General features: G+C 51.9%; 1 protein-coding gene across 11 annotated transcripts in view; it reads right to left on the bottom strand.

The window, feature by feature from the left end:
* Positions 1-9,900: 9,900 nt before the first annotated feature.
* IKZF1 (IKAROS family zinc finger 1) overlaps positions 9,901-11,871 on the bottom strand; it is a 95,366-nt gene continuing 93,395 nt past the window's right edge. For all 11 annotated transcript variants that reach the window (XM_028108888.2, XM_088018210.1, XM_028108896.2 and 8 more), the window contains one exon: positions 9,901-11,858. In XM_028108888.2, the coding sequence (XP_027964689.1) occupies positions 11,149-11,858 (710 nt within the window). In that variant the 3' untranslated portion in view covers positions 9,901-11,148. The remainder of the gene's footprint in view (positions 11,859-11,871) is intronic.

Here is an 11,871-nt window from a genome sequence, read left to right as displayed (position 1 = left end):
AACACTCTGTCCCATTCTTCTTTTTGTATTATGCATAATGAGCTTTAGGAAGTATGGCTCAAGGGTGGCTCTCTGTGACCTTGAAAAAGTCACTCTGCTTCCCTGGCCTTAGTTTCACTACCTGAAACTGATGCCCACACCCATCTCTGCCCTTCCTCCCAAGCAGCCTGGCAGCTCCAGGACCAGAACAGGGCTTATTTTCCACCCCTCTCTGGCCCCTGCTTAGTTTTGGTGCTGAGAAGACACTTCTGGGGCTAAACATGGTCCCCCTCCTCATGCTTATCCCCCACCCCACAGGGGGATGGCCAGAGGCCACAGGCCCAGAAAGCCGTCCCAGGACACTCTAGCCAAACTCTGGACCAAAGCCTTCCTCAAACACTGTTTCCATGTTCGAGCCTCTGCAGCTGTACACATACTGTCCCTTTGCCTTGAATTTCCTCACCATCTTCCTTTACCCCAATAACCCCTTCTTTCTTGCAGGTTCTCTGTGTCCTTGCTGATTTTCGGCCTGCTGGATCTGTCTGGTTCTGAGAGCCTCTGACCGCAAGCATGGGTTCATCTCTTCTCCCCGGCATTTCTGTCAGTTTGGCCTCACATATTTGGACGCTCTGTCATTAGGCACCTACATACACATTCAGGCTTGTTACATCTTCTTGGAGAACAGACCCCTTTATCATTAGGTAAGGCTCCTCTTTGTCCCCGATAAGTGTCCTTGCTCTGAAGTCAGTTCTGTCTGAAAGTTTAATATGTTACTCCTGTTTTCTTTGGATTAGTGCTAACAAGGTGTCTTTCTCCACGTCTTTCCTTTGAGCTTACATGTCTTTATAGTTAAAGGGGTTTTCTTGCAGACAACATATAGTTGGGGCTTGTTTGTGGATCCACTCTGATAATCTCTGTGCTTTAATTGGCGCATTTAGTTATTTTTTAAAGCTTTTATTTATTTATTTAGAGAGTGAAAGAGCTCACATGTTGGGGGAGGGGCAGAGGGAGGAGAATCTCAAGCAGACTCCCTGCTGAGCGTGGGGCCTGATGTAGGGCTTGATCCCAGGACCCTGAGATCAAGACCTGAGCTGAAATCAAGAGTCAGATGCTTAACCGACTGAGGCACCCAGGTGTCCCTTTAATTGGTGCATTTAGACCAATGGTACACAATTGGATTAGTGTCTACTACATTCTTATGCTTTCCATTTATTGGCTTCCTTCCTTCCTTTCACCTTCCTTCCTTCCTTCCTTCCTTCTGCCTTCCTCTGGTTTTAACTGGATATTTTGCATGATTCTGCTTCTTCTCCTCTCTACGTCTATCTCTCAAGATTTGACTGAGATGCACTTGGTCCAGGGGACCCCAGCAGGCTTGCCTTCCCTGACTCTCAGCCCCTCTTGCTCTATATCAGCAGCTTCCCCTCAGGACCACTCAGTCTGTCCCCTGGATGGGAACCCCTGTGAGGGCCCAAATGCCAGGATGCAGACAGGACCCTCCTGGAGAGGCTCAGGGAACCCAGGAGCCTGGGCCCTGGGTCCCATTGCCTCATGCTTGTCTCTGGGGAGAGTGACCCTGGCCCTGAAGCAAGTGGGAAGATGGGAGGGGGCTTCAGAAGGAGGAGTCATGAGGTGGGGTCCAGGTCATCATTTAGGGCAAGATAAGACCTCAGGAGTCCAGGGAGTAGAAGTGAAGGTCCATTTCACATACCACACAACATTCCTAGAGCTGTGAATGCCTGACTTTGCTTGCTGTTGGAGATTTGGGGGTGATGGAGGCAAGATGTCTGCCCTCCAGAGGCTCACAGTCTGATGGAGGAGGTGGACACCTGACACACAGAATCCTGAGAGCTCCCAGCATGGACTTATTCAAGGATTCCAGGAACACAGAGACCTGGTCTTGAGAAAGTTCCAAAAACCAGGTCAGTACAGTGAGCTCAGCCTTGTTGCATGACTAGTTCAGCAGTGGCGAGGCTGGAGGGACCACATGGTGAGGTAGTGGTCAGGCTGGATGCCATTCTGGAGAAAGGGGACTTGAAGCCTAGACCAGCCTCCCTGACCTCTCAGGGTTGCAGTCATCGTGGCGGACTTCCCGAACTCACAGTGGATATAAACACGCAACCGATTTCCCGCTGGGTGGCACACCGCAGTTTTGAAACGGCATCCTGATGCTTTCAGGGATAGGATCTGGGTGTGGGCAAGGGGGCCACAGTGGGTCTTGGGAGGGGCAGGGCCCAGAGGGAGGAGGCCCTGAAAGGGGAATCAGATGAAGGCCCCAAAACCACAGACCCTCCTTGCTGTGGGGCCCGGCCCGCCCTCGCCCACAGGAAGCGGGAGGGAGATGTGATGAGGAAGCTGCCACAGGTGCCGGGTGGGCTGAGATGCCCCGGAGGTGATGCCGCCACAGCGTAGCAGCCAGCAGGCCTCTGGAGAGCCTGGGCCCACCCTGCTGGGCGTAGGCGTGGGTGCATGTGCCCGGGGACACCCGGGGAGGGGACCCCTGCGTGAGAGGCCCAGGGATGGGCAGCGCAGAAGGGAGGCCTAGAGCTGACACACGGAGAGGCAGATAGAGTATCTTGGGACAGTTCACATGCTCAATGTCACATCTAGTTGGTTTGACAAAACATGGGAAAGAAGAAGTGAAATTTGTTAGCTGTACCGAGATCCATGTAGTTCACTTCAGGGGACAGTTTTGGTACCAAATTATCCTTGTTATGCAAATTTCCTCCCCAACTGGCTGGTTCCCAGTTGTGCACGGGGACCTTGGTGGCTACATCTGCTTCCCGTTGTGCCGATTCACCGGGTAGCCACAGCCCATCTGCTCCGCGGGCCAGCACCCCGCTGCCAGGGAGGAGGGACACTTGGGATGGCTCTTGAGCAGGGAGGGAACGTCAGCCTGCTCCCCGGGGCGACCACTGGCCCCAGAGGAGGGCAGCCAGGAGACTGAGCTCAGGGATGTCAGCCTTGCTCCTGTCCTTGACCTTGCCAAAAAGTGAAAATATCAAGGGGACTTCACCATGATATCTGTACCTGTGTCCCTGGGAAAATACTGCCCAGAACTTGGCATTTTTAAAGCAGCAGGTCCAAGCTAAGGCCTGAGGCCCGCAGTTTACAGGGCTCCCGGTTTCTTCTCTGCCACCCCTTCGTGGGGGTGCTCCCCGAATGTCCCTGTGAGTGTCCTGGACCCTCAGCCAGCAGCTCCTTCTCTGCCCCTCCTCATTTTCACTGCTTCCCTATACCCAGTTGTGGCCTCTCTTCCTGCACAGAGAAAATCTGGGGTGCTGTACACAGCTGGTTTTCCTTTTGTGGGCTCTTCAAAGCTGCTGCCCTGCCCCCCCGGTCTCCCTCCTCAGGCACATGGCTCATCTGTCACTTTCCTTACAGCCAGCCATCCACATCCTGGTGACTCTCAGGTCTTGGACCTCTCCCTACAGCTCACCTGTTCTCGTCATCCGGTCGCTTAGAGAAGACCAAACCTCGCTCCCCTCTTCAAACCGTCTGTGGTCTTAATGGCTTCTCTAGGATCTGAGACTGTTATTCCTTCAATGAGCAACGGATCAAATCATCTTAAATAGGGGATTATGTAGCCTATGTTCATGGAGCACCACCTTCACCCAAGGGGCTGTGGTAACAAAAAGCCACAGACTTGCGGGGATTAGAAACAACAGAAACTACTTCCCAGAGTTCTGGAAGCTGCAAGTGTGAGATCAGGGTCAGACTCAGGGCCCTCTTTTGTGTGATGGCTTCATGCTGTGTCCTCACATGGGGACAGGAATCTCTTTGGGGCCCCTTTTACGAGGGCACTAATCCCTTTCCTGAAGGCTCTACTGGGATTTCAGCACACGGACTTGAGGGGACACAAACTTTCAGACCAGTGCAGACACCTAGGCTATTCCAGGTAATCTTGTTGACCCTGAGGATGTGGCAGTTAGTACATTAAAAAACAAACAAACAAACAAACAAACAAAAAACAAACCCAGGGGCGCCTGGGTGGCTCGGTGGGTTAGGCATCTGACTCTTGATTTCGGCTCTGGTCATGATCTTGGGGTCGTGGGATTGAGCCTCTCATCGGGCTCCACATTCAGTGGAGAGTTTGCTTGAGATTCGCTTTCCCTTTCCCTCTGCCCCTCCCCACTCTCGTGTTCTCTTTCTCTCTCTAAAATAAATAAATAAATCTTAAAAAAAATAAAATCCCAAACCACCCCGTTCATGGAAATCGCATTCTAGTGGCAAGAATCCAAGCCCTCCCATCTTTGCTTCCCTCTTATCTGGATCCCTTCCAAGGTCAGCAGCTTGACCCCTGCTGGAAGGACCGCCTGGGTCCTCCCTGGTTCCCACTACATCTCCCCTCCATGCCTCCATGGCTCCCTATCACCTGGTTGGTCACCTTGTCACACTCTTCTGGAGGCAGGAGCTGAGCACGCTTCTTTTGGCTTTGCTGGGCTGTGCTGCCTACTGGGTCTCCTGTCCCCCATCCTCCACAGGGTTAGGGCTCAGTCTTCCGGGGGGGTGCATGAACTTAAATGCTGCCTGAGTCCAGGGGAGCACGTTGGTCTAATTCAGGTCAAGGGAGTTAGCAAGACTGCTATGCTCACACCCTGAAGCTATGTCCTCTAATCTAGGTTTTATGTGTAACATAGCAATTTATTTTGGTTTTCCACTCTCTAATCCTCTTGTCTCTGAGTTGTTTCAGACTCAAGAGGGGAAGAGAGAGTCATTATTAATTAGTCTTCCTCACTAAAAAAAAAATAGGTTTGGGTGGAGGAAGAGGGTTAAGCTGTAAATTGTGTTGGGGAGAAATGGGTTGGGGAGTCAGCTTCTCTGGTCTGGGGGAGCTGGTCTCACGCCTGGTGGGTGGACTCCATGCAGACCTCCAGCTCCAGAATGATCAGGAGCGGGTCTCTGGAAACTGCGTTTTTAATGACCACCCAGGTGATTCTGAGCTGCATTTGAGAACTAGGGTCACAGGGGATCTCTGGAAGCCCTGGCACCAGGGTGGGGATAGGGTGGGTGAGCGAGGAAGGCTTGAGGCAGCTGGGGATTGGGAATTTGGGTTCAGGGCAGGAGGGGCCAACGAGAGGACAGGAGCCTGGCTGTGAGACAGCAATGCTATCCTCAGAGCCAAGGGACTCCATTTCCTCCTGTTGCAGAGGGCTTGGGAGGCAGGGTGTTTGGGGAAAGGCAGGTAAGACTGTCAGGAAGCTAGCAGAGCAGGGAGTGGTGATGCTTTGGCAGCATCCCTGAGCAGGTGGGGCCGAGCCACCTCCTGCTTCTCCAGGTTCTGGTGCAGAGGAAACCCAGAGACATCAAGCAGATTCTGGTCTGCGGAGGAACTCACCGTCCCACCCCTAGTCTTGTACCAATCGCTGGGTGCCCCTGAGTTTCCTCTTGTGCCTTGCTCTCTGTTTGGAGTTGAGAAGCCATACCAAAAAAAAAAAAAAAAAAAGCACAGGACTTTTAGAAACTGCCGAAGGGATTCTGTTCCTTGAGAATCCGTATGATTTTGATGACAACGCACGCTTCCACCAAGGAGTCACAAAACCTCCAAGACATTCGATTTTGATAGAAAATATGACTAACTAATTAGCAATGGGAACGGGGATCTTCGCCTTCTGGACCCACAATCCTGATCTTCAGCTCCCCCAATTTCACACTAATATTTAAAAAATAGGGCAACTTTTGGGGCACCTGGGTGGCTCAGTTGGTTAAGCGTCTGACTTGGGCTCAGATCATGATCTCAGAGTCCTGGGATTGAGCCCTGCTTCAGCTCAGCAGGAGTCTGCTTGTTCCTACGCCCCTCCCCTGCTCACGCTCTCTCTCTTTTTCAAATAAATAAAATCTTTAAAAAATATATATATAGCGCAACTGTACATTCATGGCACTCATCGGGAACAGAAGTGAAGTGCGCAAGAGCAGCAGTTTCCAGTGGGAACGGTAAAATGCATGCAGGAAACCTCAGGAGCAGCCCTGGGGCTCCCCAGGGGAGATAGAGAGGGTGGGGGCGCTCAGGGGCTGCTGCGGGTGGGCTCGGAAGAGTGGCAGGTCATCAGGAATGCATCACTTCCACTCAGCCTCTTCTGGGTCCTTTGCACCTGCGGCCAACTCTTCGCACCTTGCTGCATCCCACCTGGAATCCGGTGCTGTCCTCCTGGGGCCCACCAGGCACACCTCACTGCCACCCCACAAACGGGGCACCCCCTCCGGGTCAGCCTTCCCAGAGTGGGTCTCATCATTTGGGCCTATCGAGTGGAGGCACCGCTGACTCGCAGTGCGCAGGGACCAGGGAAGGCACAGGGACACTACAGGTTCAGTATCAGAAGGATGTGCTGAGAATAAAGGATAATGAAAACCAAGAAATGGAGTCTCCCGTCCTACTGGTGGCTCTTGGAATCGAGATTTGAAACCTCCCTGTCACCTATTGGCCACATCTGGGGCTCCAGGATGAGCCTCCAACGTGTGCAGCTGAGAGCCGGGGACGTCTGGGAGGGATCAGCGCCACCTTTCCTCTCAATTCCTTCAGGTTTTATTTATTAAGCTTCATAAGGATGTGAGCTGCCAGGATGCACACAAACACGTTCCTCACGCTCACCATTAAATGTATCCTTTTGAGTGACTTTTTTCCCCTGAGGCTGGGCTCAGCTTATCTGTAAGTAAGTACATATTCGTTATTCTCTGGATCTATGATCCCTGTGAAATAACAAGGCAAAGCTGTAAAATGGTGGACCGGATTTCTAAATGGGCATCCGGTCACATCAATCTGAGCAACACACTCCAGCAGTGAGCTCACCTAAGGAGGCTGAACACTCCCTCAAAAGATGCTGCCTTGTCCAGGGCTGGTTTTGAAAGTCTCCTTTGGGAATTGGTAGCAGGCAGGGGCTGATGGGGAAAGAGTACGACCGTTTATTTCACTGGAGTTTCACCTTGCTCGGATCAAATGTTGCACCATGTAGACCCGGTTACCCCATCTCGTTCACTAGGTCTGAAGCCGTCTGATGTCTGGCTCTCTCTCCAAAAGGGAGATGAGCCTTCTGGCACTGCCCGGCCCTGACCTAAGTGTGCAGCTTTGCAGGGTCAGGAGCCTGACAGGTGGACACTGTGGTTAGCCACTGTCTCCCGCGCCCCCCACCCATGGACTCGCCTCCCGTGGCATTATGCAGCGGGCTGTAAAGAGCATGGGGTGCACTGATTGATGCTCGCCACCTCCACCTGCCTCAAATCCACATTTTGAAACCAAAGACCGAGACTCAGCACCCCAAGCCCAGGGCAGCCGGGGACGGAAGGCGGTCAGTGTGCGGTGCTGAGCGCTACAAACACTTCTGAGGCCCACGGTCACGTGGTTCCCAGCTGCGGCTCAGCCGCCCCCAAGGCCCGCCCACCTCTGCTGGAGGGGAGGAGTCGGCAGCAGGTGGCTGCGCCTCAGGGCCCCGGACTTCACCGGACGGGACAGACAAAGTATTTGTTGCATTTATTTGTTCTATCACTACAGAAGAAGCATTTCCAAATGTGTACAAAAGGATCCTCTATTCCTCCAGGGGTACACTACCCCTTGTTCACAGCTAAACAGAAATAATTTAACATCACCAGAGAAGGCCAATGGGAAATACAAGGGCATTTTCTCATTTACAATCCTGTACACGTATTTTCCAGAATGGCAGACAAAGACCTAAAGCTGCACCGGGATACAAGCAAATTGTACCTTGACGATCCCCACGGACAACATTGTAAAAAAGTGTATTAGAAAGTATTTGAGACAATATTGCATATTAATACCTGGTTACATCTGTTCACAGTGAATGAGACCATACCCACGGGTGGATGTGCTTCTTTCTTCTGATGCCTATACACCTTAAATAGATCTGACAGTGGTTCATTTTAAAGTTAAAAAAAACACAAAACACAACACACTGAACTGAATGAAAGCTATTTGGATTTTAAGTAGAGTTGACCCTTCCTTATTGCTGAAACTCAAGAAGTGCAGGTAAAGAGAAATATATTTGCTTCATGATTTGTCTCTGCAAGTCCATCTCCTCCCACTTCTGTTTTGGCAAGAATACCACATTGTAAGAGCTACATGGTAATCAAAACAAAACGAGAAAAAAAACCCACAAAAATAGAAAGAAACCCACCCCCCCAAAAAAAAAACCCCAAACTCACATCTCCATAACAGTAGCTTCCTTTTTCAATGAAGATTCTAAGATTTCTTTATGTGGAGGATTCTCGATTGGGAATGGAACATGCTGGTCTCTGAAGTGACTGGTGCTGCGATACGCCCTTTGGTGACAAAGCAATGACAGTGCAAATCTTTTTAGTGATTCTTCCGATAGGACAGCCCGTGCTCTCGGGTCCACGTCACAGAAGGGACCTGGGTAGTAAGGAGCAGGTGTCCAGGTTTTCTGTCGAGGGAAGCTCAGTGACTCAGTGACGAGGACAGGAGGGGCGGGGCAGCAATTTCTTACTGCAATCAACACATGGACCCACGACTAGCGACCCTCCTGTCTCCGGTGTTCATTTTAAAGACCAGTGCATAAAGCCTAGGTACCCTTCAGGACACAGCGTTCCCAAGACGCACACTCACGCCATCCAACAACAGAACAGACCACAGAACAAAAAGGGGGTGAAGTCATGCAAAATCCTACTTTAACCAGCTAGAAGAGAAAACGTTAACAGCTTTTGGTACAGAATAGGACCACCTTTCTAACATAATTTAATTACTTGTTGCCATTCTATGGGACCTTACCTTAAGCACAATAATCTCAAAGAAAAATGGTGTTACAATATAAAACCACAAGAAAAGGTGTGTAAATAGATGGTTACATTGGCTGGAAAAGGCAGTGGAAGGGGGGGGAGGGGATGGGGAGCATTTTAGGAAAGAACATCTGTGGCCACTATTTACAGTTCTGGGTTAAGCTTTGTTTGAAGCCACGGGGGTGGGGAAAAGTAACTCCTTTCAACCAACTGGCTGTGTGGGATGGATGGAAAAGAACAGGGCAGGTTCACCTGGCCGGCAAACTGGAAATCTCAGAAGTCTTTCACCTCGAGCATGTTCATATGGCTGAAGCGTAGCTTTCTCTGTGATTGTGTGTGGAATTACTGCTGTCAGCCGCCCTATCTGTCTCTACCGGACTCAGTGCATCCGTGTGCCCGAGTCTCAGTCACTGCGACTATGTTTCCAGTTTCAAAACACCATAAGCAAAGAAACCCGTGCCTCAGGTATGACATGTGTGGACTCCATCCTTTCAACAAAACTCATGAGAAGATTTGCTTCTGAAGAATGAAAGGTACTCATTCACTTATAGGATTTACAGTGAAGACAAAGGAACACGGGTCAGGAGCTAGACTCCCAATGGGGACAGTGCCTTTGCTCTTTGGGAGGCTTCCCAGACCTTTGACTGGTTTAGAAGTTGAGCAGTGGTTCTCAACTCGGGGTGACTTGCTCCCCAGGGGACATTTGGCAACATCTGGGGAGATTTTTGGTTGTCAAATGAGGGTGCTACTGGCATCTACCAGGGATGATGCTAAATATTCTGCAAGGTGCAGGGGAATCCCCCACCCCAAAGAATTATCCAGCCCCAAATGTCAAGAGCACCGTGACTAAGAAACCCAGATTTAGACTGCATGCAGAGGTGCTTATGGACAATTTTTCTTTTTTTTTTCTTCATGTTCACATTGGTTCAGTTTTGGCAAAAACACGTAAACATTGGAAATGGTATGCTCTTCCTTGCCTAGGTGGTTGGGATTATTATACTTAAAGATAGAATTAACCTTGAGGGCTACCCCTTCCAGTGGGGCCCGGAGTCACCAAACATCTCAGGGGAGTTCCCGGCAGCGTGGCTGAGGAAGGTTCTACCTCCAGCACCATCTGCCTCTTTCCCGGCAGACCTCGCTGGCAGGTTATGCGGTCGCTCTGCACGTTCCAAGCCCCCCCCCCCCCCCCCCAGTGAGAAAGGATGGCTCCTATATATGGGTGGGCACATAGGGGCTGCTCTGTCCTTCTGGGGAGAGTTTCAGACTGTTGAAAAGTTTAGTTTCTAACAGGTAGGTTCTGCGTGCTAGGCACAGGTCCTGGGCTTTGCTCATCATAGTTCCTTGCTCTAAAAATGACTGATCATTCTGCACGCTTCCTTTATGGATTTTAAGACAAGAATAATGTAGAGTGAGGGCAGGGAACGAAATGTACCGACAAACAAAACAGTGACATCGTTGAAATGGGGTCTAGGTTGGGCCTCTGAGGGGAAACAGGCTTCTGGCTGTCGGTGGAACCAGCCGAGGAAGGAAGGAGTGTGGCATTTGGAATGAAGTCTTGGAATGTTACCATTTGAGAGGTTCAAAGGAATTAAGGTCGGCATTTCAGGATGGACGTTAAAACTGCAGTGCCAGACTCTGGGCCTTGAGAGGCACAGACGCCAGAAGGCAGAGGACAGAGGTCTCCAGATCGGCCTCTGTGAGTTTGGAGTTGGGGGTTCCTTCCACCTGCCGGCAAGCCGGAGAAGGCTGAGCATTTCTACAGTGGTTTGGAAACTGAGACGGAGACTACCAGGTCCTCTGACCCCTCCCCACGCCCTTTGCCCGGGGAGTCCAACATTTCTCCAACAATGTACTTTTTGTGCAGGCTGTGACTTATATATAATCACATCTTTTAGAAACTGCAGCCTTCCAGACCGAGATGCATGCGGTCAGAGGCTGTGGTTTGGGTTTCTCAGCCCTGCTGTGTTGGGGGGCACCTGCCAGGCTGACCCGGGGGGCTGTGCTCACTGGGTCTGGGGCCGTGGATGCTCAGCCCAGAAACCAGCTCATTCCTTCCCAGGCTCTGACCTGTTTTGACGCAACTTTCTCTGGAAATGAGCACTTCTTTAGAGGAGGGGAATTCTAGGAAGCACCAGGGGAGGGGGATTTCCGCAAGCAGTCTCTGAGCACATCTAGTAAGTAACACAGCAGTTTGGGGGGGGGCGCGGGGCGGGGGGCTCCCCATGTAACCCTGCATCTAACAATAAAAATCTCCTTGTTTTCAAAAGCAAATCAAACCCCAGCCAAACGACCGACTTAAAAAAAAAAAAAAAAAAACCAAACGAAATGAAAAACCACCTAGAAATCAAAGCACAACGTTCTGGTCCAGTCCGGGGCTACTGGCAGGAGGGGAGGGCCCGGGGGCCCGCGTGCCTCGCTCGGCCCGGCTTAGCTCATGTGGAAGCGGTGCTCGCCCCGCGTGATGTGGGACGAGAACTCGTACCGGTCCTGGCTGTGGTAGCCGCACATGTTGCACTCAAAAGGATCACGGAAGCCGTGACAGCCCATGTGGATGGTGTACATGACGTGGTCCAGGAAGAGCACCCGGCAGTGTTCGCACTTGTACACCTTCATGGGCTCCCCGCTCGTGCCGATCACCCGGAAGGCGTCCTGGGAGCTCTCGGAGGCCGCCCGCAGCACGTCGTAGGCGGGGTGCTCCTCCTTGATGGACAGGCCGTTGCGGGCGTGCGGGTTGATGTGGTTGGTCAGGTAGATGAGACTGCTCCGCTGCTCCTCGTTATTGCTCTCCGTGTCCGTCGAGTCTTGGCAACTGTTGCTTGGGGACGCCTCCCGCTCGGAGGACACCGACTTGGCCTTGGAAAGCAGCAGCAGGTTCTCCACGGCGCTGTCCTGGGCTGAGTGGTTGGACCGCGGGGGCCCCTCCGCGTGGGGCTTGTGGAGCTGGTACATGGGGTTGATGACTGGCACTACCTCCGAGCTGCCGGGGGGCGTCTGCACCAGCGGGCGCAGGGACTCGGCCCCCAGGTAGCTGATGGCGTTGTTGATGGCCTGGTCCATCACGTGGGTCTGCATCATCTCATTCTCTTTCTCGTAGCTGGCGCTGTTGTCATAGGGCATGTCCGACAGGCACTTGTCCCCTGTGGGGGGGGG

Source organism: Eumetopias jubatus, unplaced genomic scaffold, assembly GCF_037043125.1.
Source record: "Eumetopias jubatus isolate StellerSeaLion01/CBP00866 unplaced genomic scaffold, mEumJub1_p1.0 scaffold_14, whole genome shotgun sequence".
In the NCBI taxonomy this organism is placed as follows: Eukaryota; Metazoa; Chordata; class Mammalia; order Carnivora; family Otariidae; genus Eumetopias; species Eumetopias jubatus.
This window is presented reverse-complemented; position numbering and strand designations above follow the sequence as displayed.